At 38.1% G+C, this 15,840-nt stretch overlaps 1 protein-coding gene across 1 annotated transcript in view; it reads left to right on the top strand.

Moving 5' to 3' along the window:
* Positions 1–15,840, top strand: part of ANGPT1 (angiopoietin 1) — a 256,479-nt gene that overhangs the window by 191,463 nt on the left and 49,176 nt on the right. Inside the window, exons 5-7 of the mRNA XM_075213959.1 lie at positions 2,197–2,324; positions 8,555–8,656; positions 15,062–15,228. Of these exons, the coding sequence (XP_075070060.1) occupies positions 2,197–2,324; positions 8,555–8,656; positions 15,062–15,228 (397 nt within the window). The remainder of the gene's footprint in view (positions 1–2,196; positions 2,325–8,554; positions 8,657–15,061; positions 15,229–15,840) is intronic.

Here is a 15,840-nt window from a genome sequence, read left to right as displayed (position 1 = left end):
GTATTTGGAACTCCCCCAAGATTGACTGGAGATAATATGAGTCCATCCTCCTATCACTTTAAGACCACCCTTTTCATTAACTTCTATTTTTCTCCTAAAGTACTGTTTGGTTTAGCCTTATTTATTTACGTGAGGGGACATTGGGGCTGTATATTTTACATGTGTTACCTTTGTGTGTTTGAATGTTCTTCATGCATTGGTTGACATGCACCTAACATTCTTTCTTCCCATGTAAAGTGCATATGGTAGGGGCCAAAGACATCCCATTTAAAGTATAAAATGACCACAGACCAGCACCACCTGAGTATCAGTAACATTCAAAACCCAAGGAACGCCAAATAATTACACCTTCTCTACCCCTCGAATCTCACATAAGTCATCTCATCCCACAACATAAGTTCTCCTTTCTGCATGTGGGTGTAGACATAGCCTCATTCATGGACCTAGACAGGTCTCGCCAAGGACCATCCCTGACCCAGCAGGTTCCTCCGATCACAAGATGCACAGTCATGGACACCTACAAATATCAGATGTGCTTGGATAGAATTGGGTGTGTGACGTCACAAAATGACATTTCTTGGACTTACTCTTAAATGATGGACCATGAGTAACATCAGATACTTTGTGACCATCTGTATTCTTGGGCCAGGGCCGCCAAGAGGATTTTCAAGTACAGCAACTTCTTGTAGCCTTTCCATAGCCTCCAAAGAGGGCATGGCCACACTAGGTTGATGACTTCTCCCACTACGCAGACTAGCCAGGGCCCGTGCCCCGGTACTTTGTGGCAGAACTACTGGCACTGCAGAGTTTCTACTGCTACGTGCACCAGAGGGGATGGGGGCCCAGATATGCCAATACACCCTCCAAATGCCCCTCACTCTGCTCAGTGAAGGTTCCAACATAATACTGTACATCAGATGTAATAGTCATGGTATATAAAAAACCAGTGTTGTAAAGAACATAGAAGAGGGAAGATACAACGACACATGTGATCCTGATATCACACTATTAAAAAAACACAAGTTGACATACAGCATTGTTATGTAGATGTGGGCAGAGTTTGCCTATATGGTAAATACACTAATGGCTAGCCTATAGCTTTAGGAAGTAAGAAGTATATCACTCTACAGGTACGTGCACAGTTCCATGTATCACACTTCCAGCGTCTCATCCTGAATACAGAACATATGTTGTTTCATGTGGTTGCACAGTCTGAGTTCTTCTCTGTAGACATTTTTTCTTTGTGAATCAGAATGATGGAAGCCACTTTATAGCAGTGACCACTGCAATATTGCTGAAACATTTTTTGACTACAACATTCTGAGTCACATCTACAGGTCATATAAATATCAATTCACATGTTATTGGATACACAAAGAGGATCAGCCTGTTAATGAGCTGGAGCAGTGGCCCAGAATTGTAACTGAGCATTAGGATGTTCACCCACCCCAATTTAATGTAACCTCCAAATTAATGCTAAATTCTTCCAATTCATCTAAAAACTATACAACTTAAAATGTAAATATATCATATTAATATATACTTAAATGAATGGCTTTCCTTTAAATTAAATGTAACTTAAATTAATATTAAACATTTCCAAATTAAAATAAGACCCCGATATTGATGCTGTACCTTCCTTGTGTCTTCTTTTCAATGACCAGTATGTTGCTGCTCTTTCTATCGATGTCCAGCATATTGTATCCACTTGATTTCAAGCCATGGTCTATTCCAGTCTCCAGCTCATCTCTCTTGCCCTATTACAACAGCAAGGTCCCCAGGTCACTTCTGTTCATGTTCCTTGTTCCCCTTATATCTTGTTACCAAAAACAGTTCTATAACTTCCCAAAATTCAGGAGAAATTCCGGGAGAGTAGACAAGTATGACAATAGGTTCAATGAGCATCTGTCAATCCAATATGTTGAACAGCTGTTTGTTTTTTTCAAGACACTTCCTTGTAGAATTAGAATTTGGGTATTTACCATTCCAGATTTGAAAAAAAATGGGTGATGACTGACTAAATCTGTGTTTTTATATAGCTGTGAAAAGGCACAATGTATCAGGCCACTATAAATTGCCACTAAAAATTGCAACACACAAAGAAATGTTTCTTCCTTATTAATTTCATTTTGAATATATGTGTGGTAGAGTTATTAAATATATGTTCATGTTTTGTTTCAATTTTTGTTTTTGCAGTTACCATAAAGAATACAAAGCGAGAAGAGGAAAAGCCATTCAGAGACTGTGCAGATCTGTTTCACGCAGGGTTTAACAAAAGTGGTGTCTATACGATATTTATTAATAACGTATCCGAACCTAAAAAGGTAAATACGTTTATGAAGCACCTAGAAAAGGCTGTTCCACTGAACCACATAGCTACACCCATGCTTAACAAAGACCACCCCCCCAAAACAGTAAGCTCCATTGACATAGTTGACTACTTTTTGAAGGGAGGTCCAAGGGAGAAGTGTGAGAAGGGGCGTCATAGCAGGGAGGGAGCTTGAAAGCGCAGATCATGTAGAATCATGTCATCATTGCCCCGTCTAGTTGCAAAGAAAATGTGCAGAATCTGGGAGTCCAGAACTCCTCAATATTCCAGAGTCTCACGAACATTCCGTCAGAGTAGGCAAGTTTGTCCAGTGTTCTATTTGATTGACATGCAGTTTGATTTCTGCACTATTAATCTGTGTCTCTATAATTTAGTCCTGGGAGTGTTTGAACATTACAAATAAATGACTCCTGGCCTATGGCTGCTTCAAGTAATCTCGATTTTATCCTGTTTTTTTTTTTAAAAATCAATGTAATATTTGATCCAAAACTAAAGTATTATTCTTAAAAATGTCAGCTTTCCTGATCTCCAATTTCAAAAGTCTATGTTGTTTTTATTAACAGCTAGTAAGCTTGGATCATTTTTAATGTGCTGGCTTCAATGCATCGCTACTGTAGAAACTTTTATTTTATTAACATCTATTTTTGCTTATGTAAGATCATCTGAGAAAGTGTCAGAGGGCACCAGGATTACAGCAAAGTGTGTTTTGTGCATGCTAGATTCACAGATGTATGCAGAGCACGCAGCTTCTTAGGCGAGGCCAGTCTAAATTGTAAATCAGACAAAATGTGGAACTGTAGGAGTATTTAGATGCTAAAGAATGGTCTTCCAAATACCTAAATCACTCAGCTGTTTCTCCTTATGTCTGTGTGCCACACAGCTCCTTCCTGACGCCTCCTGGCCTATTTCCAAAATTGTAAAATGAGGAATGAGGACAGAATACAGTAGTGCTTAGACACGTTAAATCCTAAATGTGCAAGATGAAAACAGTCCCTAGTCTAGAATAACACTTCAGCAAAGAAGAGGTCATTTTTCTAATACTGCTCAAGTGTACTTTACCAGGTCAACTTTTTCTAGATTTATTTTGGTAGTTCCATATCTCAACAGTAGCACAGATAATAAGGAAACTCTTGTTTAAATACCATACTGTTTGTAACAAGGGTCGATTGGAAATGTTTGCAGTGCCAACAGATAGACACATTCTGCCTGTCTCCGTGCATTTGATGACTTCTCTGGGAAGCACTAGAACACTTTATATACTACAATGAGGGCATAGTGCCAGCGCTGCGCAGTGTCCTTGACTAAGAAATAAACGTTCAATTTTAATTAAAGCTGCTGATTCACAAGTAGATCAAAGGACTCGTCCTGAGAGCCAAGTGAACAGATCTGTGTCAGTTTGGATACACACGTTGGCGACTTTATTGGTTGTATATGAAACTTGGTGTTGAAGCTGAGCAACCAGAGAGTACTGTAACTTAACATTTTAGCACCTGGTGCAAGAAAGGAAAATGCCACCCCCCCTAGCCCTTAAGTTTAACCAAATGAACCTAAAATATTTATAAACTGCGCCCCGCTTCGGCATAGGATGGAGTCCCCTATCACACAGCCCTAGCTACGGATCTGCAATCGGATCACATAGGACTCGTAACTCACGGTAAATTGTGATCATCCACAGACCACCATGCTTTTTTATTTTAATGTGAAGGTGATTAATTATGTCCAAATAGCAGATCATTTAGCTTCCATTTATTTCAGTAATTATTATAGACTCCCTTCTTTAATTTTATCCAAATACACCCGCTTTTACTGGTAGCGCCGGATTTGTCCATCAGTCCTGTGACGTCTGTAGGGAGGGCAAAGATTTTTCTTGTCTGATGGAAGGAGCAGGGTGGATGAGGGCTTTCCTAACTGAAATCCAAGGTTTGGAGAATTATCATCATCATCACCATCATTTATTTGTATAGCGCCAACACATTCAGTAGCGCTTTACAATTCAGGACAAACACAGTAATAATCAAACTGGGTTTATCAGACAAAGAGGTGCGCGAGCTCTGCTAGCAAGCTTTCAATCTATGGTAGTGTGGAAGATTGCACATTTAAGGGGCATATTCAATTGTTAGTTTTCCACACCGCGGAAAAACTAGTACCATTAATACGGTAATATGTAGCTGGATTTCAGCTCGCTGCTCAGGGAGCTGCGAGTTGAAATCCAGCGAGAAAATTACCGTATTAACTGTTTTTACATGCACTAATACCGTAGTAATGGTAATAGTGCGACGAGCGCAAGATTTTCGGCGTTTCCGCTGACAATTGAATATGCTCCTTAGTGGGCTATTTACTTTTACTGGTGATCCACAGAGCAATTTTGCCCCTGAAAAGGGACTTTTTATATGATATCGGAGGTGGATTATCATCATCATCGTCATCATCATCATCATCATTTATTTATATAGCGCCAACATATTCCGTAGCGATATCATCAGACATTGACCTATAATTTCATTTCATTTTTATAGGCTCATTTATATCAATGTGATAAAAACCTTAAAATTACTATAGTGCAAATGTAGTAAAAACAATCCCAATGTCTTTTCACAATGCCTATTTAACATGCACATGGGGCAAAGACAAGCACTATTTAGGAGAAACAAGGTTAAAGTTAATTAAGGTGTGTTTCTCACTTGCTAGAGACAGGTCTTTTAAGAGATGTTTTTGCTGTTTCCAGCTGGACCCACAATTCTACAAAAGTAGGTGCAGACTGATATTACAGGAACAGGAGTATAGATGTGCACCTTGTAATTCACAGTGCAGATAGATAGAAGCAGCGAAATGTGCTGCGTGCTCGTCTATTTCCTGTTCTGTAGTCCTTAGCATGGGCCACTTACTTCCATAGTACTTTTAGTAAGGCCTCCGTGTATGTCATATATCAAGGTCCTCACATTATAAATCTTCTACTTGGATAGATAATTTTCCTCAAATTAAAATCGTTAATTTAACAGAATATATTAAATGGGTCATGTTAAATAGTCTACTGCATTTTGAGTATGGAGATGCATTTATGTAGTGAACATACTTTTCATTTCAAAATAAAGAGTAATTTTACTGAGGGGCAAGTGGCTATATATATATATATATATATATATATACATACATACACACACTCATTGGGATGCATACATCTTTCATTACGACCCTGGACTAGGATTGCCATGAAAATTAAAGATTACATCAACAGTTCATTAAATCCATATCAATCCATACGCTGCATGTTTATACAATAGGAGCACTGACTGATTCAATCCAGCTGACCGTGAATGCGGTATCAGAACAGCAACTTGTAGCTGGACAGATATAGCTGTAGTTAAATTTGGATGTAAGCCTCATTTTTGTAATGAGTTTTATGCCATGCTTCCATAATTAGTCAAAAGTGTCAATTCTATTGATAACATTGCTACATATCTGTATAAATTGCCCAAATAATTTAACTAGCATATTAATTTGTAAGGACGGAGAGACATAATTATTATTATTATTATTATTATTATTATTATTATTATTATTATTATTATTTTTTATTTATAGGGCGCCACTAGGTATCCGTAGCGCCGTACAGGGACAGACAGAAACACGATACAGAGTGAGACAACACGGTACAGTTAACAAAAAGCACAGTAACTCAGAAGCTCAATGTACAGCTAGATGAGAGGTGAGAGCCCCCAGCGGGACAGAGAGAGGGGTAGAAGGACAGGAGGACCTCGTGGAAGAGACAAGGAGCTGAAGAGCAGAGTTAAGGTGGTGGAGAACAGAAGGAGAGAAGGCCCTGCTCGAAGGAGCGTACAATCTAATAATAATGAATATTTATATCTTTAAAAGTTAGTTGTGCTGTTATAAGCATAAAGGGCCTGATTCATTAAGGAAAGTAAGACAAAAAATTGAGTACATTTTCTCCTGGACAAAACCATGTTACAATGCAAGGGGTGCAAATTAGTTTATTATTTTACACATATGTTAAATACTGGAAGTTTTTTTCATTTAGCACACAAATAGCTTAATTTCTACACTGAAATTTAAAGTTGATTTAGGACCTGCCCTATCCAACTATAAATCTGTCCCCACATTTTAAATTTACCTCCCCCACCAATGCAACATAGTTTTGCCCAGTTGAAAACTTGCTCAATTTTTTGCTTTACTTTCCTTAATAAATCAGGCCCAAAGTTTCCATAGCATATAAAATATGCAAAGTTGTATTAGACAGATGCAAATTTGACTCATGGGCAGCATAAATTAGAGGCGACTATAAACTGTGCCGTGTGCAGTGAATACAAATTAGGCATTTAAAGCTCATGTACAGTTCTGTTTTTTAAATTAGTTGGTAACATCACTGCTAATGAGCTATGTCAAACATCCATGCTATTCATTATAAAATACAATCAACTCTGCAATCTATATCTTTATATTAATATAAATTGACACTTCAGTAGATTGCAACTATTACATCCATTAGTACTGTATTCATATAGAAATGTTATTTTTTTACACAAATCAGATTTAAAGGAGAGTTTTTAGTGTTGAAGTAGAAAAAAGGTTCTATTTGATTTTCCTAGTAATTAAAAAAAAAAAGTAACGGTGAACATCAAACCAAAACCTTTTTTATTAAACACTACTTTAAAACAAATTTACAATGGTCAGATCCATGGAGGTTTCTTAGTAGTTGTTTATAATTCAGCTTTTGTAGCAGTGATAATTCTGTCATTTATAGTAGGTGAATTGTAGCTGAAATATAAACTTCTGTTTTAAAAGTTAGTGAATAATTCACCAAAAATATTACCCAACCAATAGCTCAAAATAATTAGCAAATCAAAATGTTTGAATACCCCTATCTCTGATTACAGTAAGTTGATGAAGTGATTGTAATATAATTGTAATGTAATGGATCTTTCTGGGCTACAACTGAACGCAGCACATTTATTGGAAGACCATATGGCCTCAGGGGCAAACGCAGGATTTGTAGAGGGAGGTTTCTATACCACGCTGCAATTGGGCGTGACCAGCATGGATGGGGGAGTGGCTATAATATTAGACAGTGCTTGGCTGCTCTCCAACTCTTCCTATCCCTATAATATATATGACCATGCACTACTGTTAGGTGCACGCAACTCTCCCTTTTCAAGCAGAGCCATGTGAAGTGGGGCAGGGTCCAGCCACCTCAATTATACAGTGCCCCAGGGTTGGAGGCGGGTTTCCAGGCACTCAGTTTGCCTATGGGCCTTAGGTTCAGGGCAAAAGTATTGAAGGGGCTGAAATAAATGGATAGATAAGTAAGCCAATCACACGCTGCCACTTGGTTCAAGCAGCAAGCGACATGATCAATGTATAATACAATGTAATTATGTAACACATATTATTATTATTGTTATTATTATCGTAGATTTGTAAGTTGCCACAGTGCTCTGCAGCGCCATACAGTAGGGAAAACAGTAAATACATAAAACAAGGACATACAAGGCAGACAAAATAAACACAGACATGAAAACAAAGGGTATGAAGGACCCTGCTCATTAGAGAGCTTACATTCTAAAGGGAAGAGGGCACAGCTGAAACAAGAGGAGCGAGTGCGGCTCAGGGTGGGGGAGCATTAGTGTGCACAGTGCTATTGGGGATAAGGTCACCTATAAAAAAGAGATGGGTTTTTAAAGAGCGTCTAAAGATTTGAAGGCTGTGGGAAAGTCTGATTGAGCGTGGTAGGGAACTCCATAAGTGGGGAGCAGCACTGGAGAAGTCTTGTAGGTGTGAGTGAGAGGTGGTTACCAGAGACGAGACAAGACGCAGGTCAGAGGTAGATATAAGAGAGCGGGAGGGAGTATTTTGATATGAGATTTGAGATGTATGCAGGGTGGTGTTGTTGAGGGCTTTGTAGGTAAGGGCGAGTAACATAGCCACATAACCTGGGGACTGTCAGAACTGTTAGAATTCCATTACCAACTTGTCAGATAATGAATCCATCAAATTTGACGGGGTTATTATCAAACATAACGGTCATGTTGGAAGCACACCTACAGCGATATTTGGTAAATATCCTGAGATCACTCCCATCATTGCAGCATGTGTAGCCAGCTTTTTAGGAAGTCTATAATACATACAGTGCGTTCAACAGCCACATTGGCTCATTTATCAAATTTTTATATTTTGTATCTTACAGAACTTGACCTTTTCTCCTTCTTTAAGGTTTACTGCAATATGGAGGCCGTGGGTGGAGGCTGGACAGTCATTCAACACAGAGAGGATGGAACTGTGGATTTTCAGAGAGGTTGGAAAGAGTACAAAATGGTAAGGCCACCAAATAGAGAAACCAAACCTGTATGCACTGTAGTAGCTGCGGACAAAATGAATCTAACAAATGCTCCTCCTAAGTCAGTAACAATTATGGCAAAAATGTCATAGAGAATCTCTTTGGTTAAAATGCATGAAGAAAATACTGCAAGCCAACAATCAGTTGTTATAATATGCAGCTATATTACCCTGTGCCTTAGTCCCAAACATAAATAGGGTATAGTATTAAAATGTAATCAACAATTAAAGCAGATGAAAATGCAAACTTCAAATAGATGGGTAAAATAGCTAAAATGAGTGGTAAACTAATAAAAAATAATAATTGTAAATAAGAACCCTAAAAATGTCTGGATATAAAAATAAAAAATGTCCAATGAGGGAAATCTAAATCACAAGTAGTAAATTGACAAGTGGTAAAGGAATAAACAAAGAAATACTTATAAGAAGGAGTCCACAACTTTCCACTAAAACTGGAATACAGTCCATGTTCTGCACGTGGCTTTGTCCCCTCTATGTTGTACTCGGCAGTCATTCCAGATAGGTGTTTTGGTTGGCAAACAGCTCCATAAATATCAACCCAGCTTGTTTCAGGTCAAATTTTACCTAGAGATGCTCAGGCTCGGTTCCTCGAGAACCGAACACACCTGAACTTAGGGGATACTTTTGCGCCCCCGGAATTGAAAACAAGGCAAAATGTCATTGTTACGTCATCAGATCTTGGATCTCGCGAGTTTTGAATTGCTTTTTAAGACCCAACATAACGGTGGGTGGGAGGGAGGGAAGATCCCCATTTTTCTTTTCTGCCACTGCTGTGTGCCAATGTGTCCTAGATGTGCTAGGAACTGCCATGTGTTTGAGTCATTGCTCTGTCGCTTAGCATCCAGCCAGGTTGCTGCAGTATTTGTCCAAAAGTGTATGAAAATAATATTGTGATCTGTGAGGTGGTCAAAATTAACTGCAAATGACTTGAAATTAGTGTTATTGAGGTTAATAATAATGTAGGAACAAAAAAAAAAGCAAAAATATGTGATTTTAGCATATTTTAGGATTTTTTCTAAAAAATCCAAAATCAAAACCAAAACCAAAACACACGAGGGCAGTTTTGCCAAAACCAAAACACGAAGCTAATACAGATCCAAAACCAAAACCAAAAACCAGTTCACGGGAGTCAGTGAGCATCTCTAGTTTTACCATCGCCTTCCTACCAAGTACTACATAGCAGTAACAAATCCATTAGCAGGACCCGTGACTGGTATGCATTTGGGCACCCAGCTGACAAAGACGACAAGTCTATCACAGGATCGGAATCAGCATGTCATAATCAATGCGGTAAGGTGCAAAGTTTCACCTTCTTGTCTAATTATCCGCAAAGGTCTGGACTGTATTCCGTGTGTAAGGGGACTGTGGAATTCTTGGTTTTTCAGAGGTATTATTTGCTTTGCATATTTCTTCACAGCTTGAGGATATATTAGTAGTCAGCAAGTTATTGGTGATTACCATTTCCCTCAATTATTTAGTATAATTAATTATATTGAGTATAGTTTTTTTCACTATTTATATTATTAAATTTAAGCTTTCCCAATTTATCTGTTTTTATTTTCCCAGAGATTTTAACCCAGTAAGATATATATTTTAATACATAGGTTAACGTCGTTATTTTGGGGGCATAGGACCGTCTCAGTAGATTTTACAGGAAATTCACCAAAAAGCTTGATCTTATTTTCACAGTACACTACAACATCAAGCTGAAAAATACATATCTCTGGTGAAAATTGATGTTTTCTCCAGAGATAGGATTTCTCCCTATCTATCAAAGGGTCACCACCACTGATAGTAATGCCATCAGTGGTGGTAGACCCCACTGGAGAAAAAGATTCACTGGGTCTCTCTAACATTAGCTTCCCAGTACAAAGCATGTGGAAGACTATTTCACCAAACCTGGCTTTTCTGTTCCATTGAGTGGTTCCATTGAACCGGCCAGCTGAGTCACAGAGATAGGACTTCTCCCTATCTATCAAAGGGTCACCACCACCGATAGTAATGCCATCATTGGCAGTAGACCTCACTGGAGAAAAAGATTCATTGGGTCTCTCCAGCATTGGTCTCCCAGTACAAAGCATGTGGAAGACTATTTCGCCAAACCTGGCTTTCCTGTTTCATTGAGTGGTTCCATTGAACCAGCCAGCTGGGTCGCATGTGAGCAGATCCCCTGAGACTGGATCGGTAAAGTAAATTAACTCTCGCCTAGTAACACAGATGCAGCTCAGTATCACTTATAAATCATGACAATAAGAGGTCTTCTATCCCAGCGGTAGAACACCCATCCTATCGCCATCTATTACTTAGTAGAAGAAAGCTTTTCAGACCACCTTTAACAATACACTACAGGTTTTTATTTCTTATTGTATTTGTTTCATAAGAATGTTGCCTGAGTTTCTTTGGATCTCGGAAGAGCAGGATTTGGGGAACTGACTCTAGAATTATTGGTGATCTAAATCTGCCACAGAACTCATCAGGCTTTTGTTTGATGCTTGCAGCAAATTCATCTTGGGAGGTATTGTCCAGCAACAACCAAAGGTTGCCCATCCCTGCTTTAGGTCATTTCTAGGCATAAGTAAAGTGAATGAAGTCAGCCGGTTTTGTCATTGACGTTTTCAAGTTCTCTGGCAACGTTTAATATTATATTACTTAATTGGATGGTTTTCCATGATAATATCTAAAGTTTACTTTGGAGCTACTACAGTCCTGTGCAAGTAATCATATTAAACAATCATTGTACATTAATATGCCTGTTTTCTATTCTTTGATAAATGGTGCCGTATAATAGTATTTTTAGAAGTTGTCATTATAGTTGGTATGCTATACAAATATATATATATAACCATTATTTTACGCATGAGGTGGAAACTTAGCTAGAGGAGAAAAAGCAGATACTCGTAAATATAATTAATGCCAAATATAGTATATATAAGTCTTGTTTACATAGCCACAGATGATTTGTTACATTTGGTACAGTTACCCTATGTGCTTTAGCAACGTGATATATATTTATTAAGGTAAAGTTATTAAATAAAGCACAATTTGTTCCCATTTCGACTTAAATTACCAAAGTGAAAAAAATCCTAAATTTTAATAAATGCATAATAAAGTTAAGAAAGAGGAATATTTGCTTTGCGCAACCAGTGATTATGAGCCACGATTTTGCACATACAACTCACATACCTAGCAGTGCAAAATGATGCAATTTAAAACCCTAATAAGTAACAGATATATTTTCACCTCTTACAGTAGATCCTGTCTATTAGAGCTGGCCTTGCTGCAATAGCAAGACCAGCTTTAAGTTCAGTGTAATATACTGTAAGTTGAACAGGCCTGTAGTCAGGGCTTATTGCACCTAAATGCTACTCCCGATTTTCCACACCATGTTAATTATCTTCTACATATAATTTTTAGCCCCAAGCATGGGATCTGTAGACTTTGAGACATGGATATATTTAAAAACCTACTCCACGTGAGTCTATTCTTATCAGTATTTTTCCTGTTACCAAACTAAAAGACGTAGGCCAGTTAGATTAAGCTAATGGCCATTACATTTTGGTAGTTCCATGTGCTCCAGTTTACACAAAGGTGCCTAGATTTCTGCCAGAGATATATTTGCAAGATAAAGAGTAATAATTTACATCAAGTTATGGGTGAGTTAGGCGAGGTTAGAGCATTCCTTGCGTGCGTCTACAGTGCACACTCTGCAAAAGGACTTGAATTTTTCTCCAGCTCGTAGCTGGCAAAGCTCAGGTCTTGTCTTACACGTTTAGCTGGATGCATGTTATGCCTTTCAGTTGCACTTTGGCTGCAAAGCGTGTTTCACAATCATATCATGATTCATTTAAGCTATAAATGAGGCTAGACGGAGCAGTAAAACTTTATCTTTAATAAAAGGGCTGCTTATAAAGAGGCGGAGGTTGGATTTGATGTGACGTACACACTTTTTTACAGTGCATTTCCTTAGATGTTTCGCATCTACGCACACCTAGATACACTTATAGTCCACTGTGCATCTCCCCAGAGTGAAAGAGTAGATGTGCGCCTTGAGGTACCCTGGGCGAACCATGTAGGCTCATCGGTACAAAAAAATGGCAAGAGCGCTTGATAAATGACTTTCACGCGGTTCACGTACTATTAACCAGTTTTTGTAAGACCGCAGTGACAAATATATAAAGCAATAATTTTATTATTGTCGGTTCTGGAAAAATGAAAATACCACTTGTCTAGAACAGGGGGATGATTTCATTTTTTTGTCTTTTCCAATAAAAATATGTTTAATGAGATTCTATTCCGCAAAATATTCACATCTACTTAAGTTTCTGTCCTAGAGCTATATTAATTAGCATCAATGTATCAAAACTGAATAAATAGAAAGTTATTATACTTATGACGCCTTTATGAAGAAAATAATATTATAGTCTTAAAAAGACAACTAAAAAAATGTAAACTTCTCCCTACTGAAAGTAATATATATTACTGTGTTTGCTTCCGTTATGAATCATTTTGGCTGGAAAGGATGATTGCCAAATTATGCATTCAATTATGTCCAGTCCATCTAAGCTTGTAAAGTAGGTAGTGCAATAACGGTGGTAATCGTTTTCACGACTACCACAATTCCGACACCGAGGAGACCTACAACTAAAACCTGAATTTATGGAAAAACGATTTCAGTATAAACAGACTTACCTCAAAAGCGACGCTGCGGATCTCCGATCGCACCAGCATGATGACTGCAAGTTATTCCGAATGGACAGGTGTCCGGCACTACACTTTATCGTCATCGCGACCTCTCTGAATGTTAATTTAAAGCAGCAAAGTTGGGTTAAGTGTTTAAACACTTAACCTGCTGGGTCCCGACATTGCCGCTTTAAATTAATATTCATAGAGGTGGCAATGACGTGAAAGTGTATTGCCGGAGACCTGTCCATTCGGAATATCTTCAGGTCAGCATGCTGGTGCGATCGGAGATCTGCAGCGTCGTTTTTGAGGTAAGTCTGTTTATATTGAAATTGTTTCTTCATAAATTCGGATTTTAGTTGTAGGTCTCCTCGGTGTCGGAATTTACGGCACCTTTAAGGTGTACCCAACCCGTGCAATAAATGGTCCAGATGTAACTAAGATGCCATGGGCACATACAACGCTTAAACTTCCATCTTGGATTGTGTAGAAGTTTATTTGTTGTAGGCAGATATTTCTGACCATATGAGTCTTGTTGATAAACTCGTTACACGGTTAACTGTACAAAGTTGTTTCTGATATACTTATGCCAGGTACCGTGATCAAAGTCACTTAAATATTCCTTAAATAGTCTTCCCCATTCTTCCGGTAACACACAATCAACTGGCACCTGTTTAGCAAATTTAATAACATTATCTGCACATATAACGTTTTCAGTGATTGCCCAATCACATGGGAAGGGTGGATGTCCCCCATATACTGGCCATTCACTGTAAGTGATGATTTAGCACTTCATTGATTTGACAGAACTAGATAAAAAGGGGACCCGGATGCACAATAATGTTATGGGCCCTCCGCATTTCCACCCGTACACCAGCCCATAAAATGCATACACAAATAGATAGATAATAGTACTTTTTTTCCTGTTTTTCCAGTCCTGTCACTGGCCTTACACATGACATGCACTCAGTAACCGGCTCAAGCATCCGAGTAGCACCAGCTCAGGTACTGTCAGTGGATAGTGTCACAATGCTGTGATTGGCTGGTTTCTGCAGCTTTATTAACGTTCTTAATCATAGAACTTTGGCAGACAGTTGAAGATGCTGAAGGTCCGGCCAATCACAGCAGTTGTGATACTGTCTACTGACAGATCCTGAACCGATGCTGCTCAGACTGGCCGGTGTATGTCATGTGTGAGTTCAGTGAGTTGTCTGAGAGTAAGACTCACTACATCATTGGTGCATTCAGCAGTATCCAGACTACAATCAAGTGGTTGACACCCTCTGTAGACCAGTGCCTGGGGACAAAGGTGGTCCAGTCCCCAAAAGAAAAAGAATTTTGGGTAGGTGGGCTCCTGCTCTGGGTACCTGGTGTTCTGCATCAGCTAAATAAACACTAATGCCTACTTGGTTGTTTCATGCAGTTACGAGATCTGTAACTTTCTATGATGCCTCTTTATAAACAGATTATAAACAGATTAAAATAAGACATTGCTATCTAGCAGAAGTTATTTCCCAGTGTCAACATTCAATTTATACTGTTGTGTTCATTGCCAATGGTAGCTTTGTTATACTGCTAATGATTGCATATATAAAATAACACTTAATGACCTTGTAAAAAAGCATTAATAAAATTTGTGCGCTCTGAAGATAAATATATTTTGTTGAACTGATTTCTCTCTAGGGGTTTGGCAGCCCATCTGGTGAATTTTGGCTGGGGAACGAGTTTATATTTGCAATAACCAGCCAAAGACAGTACTCCCTGAGAATTGACTTAATGGACTGGGAAGGGAGTCATGCACATTCACAGTATGACAGATTCCACATAGGAAATGAGAAACAGAATTACAGGTAAGAAACGTGAGCTATATATCTATCTAGAAAGCTGTCTAAAGCATTCATTTAATACATCTAAATAAAAAAAAAATAAGAATTCACAGGAGAGATGAGCCATTTATTGGCTCATAAAAAGTGTATAACATGATTCACTTGAACAAAGCTGAAAGTGAGACTGCGGCTGGTAAGACAGGAACAGGTAAAAGCCTAGAATCTGGACATTCTAATTACATTCTAAAGCATTCTAATGGCATTTAATTCTGTCTATGTCAAAGTGTTAGGTATCTTTTGTGTATTTTACTGTTGTAGAAATAATTGTAAATTAGTACTAGCTGCTACTTTTATTATTTAAAGTTGATTTAAATACTTTTATTATTTAAAGATGATTTAACTAAGAATACAACATATAAAGAACTGTGGTTCTTCATTAATAAATTCATTATTTTTAAAAAAAAATGATTGCATGTTCATGAAGATACTGATAAGGTTAGTAAGAAACTAAAGCATGACATGAAAAGCAAGGCTTGTTTGTGAATGTTTAACATCTGCATTGAAGAGGCTGTTATTACAATCCTTTATTAATGCAGTGCAAACATATTCCAAAAGAAGAAGGTGGGTCTGTGATGT

The sequence above is a fragment of the Mixophyes fleayi genome, chromosome 5, assembly GCF_038048845.1.
Source record: "Mixophyes fleayi isolate aMixFle1 chromosome 5, aMixFle1.hap1, whole genome shotgun sequence".
Classification (NCBI taxonomy): domain Eukaryota; kingdom Metazoa; phylum Chordata; class Amphibia; order Anura; family Limnodynastidae; genus Mixophyes; species Mixophyes fleayi.
Note: the sequence above shows the minus strand (reverse complement) of the source record. Positions and strands in the feature narration are given on the sequence as shown.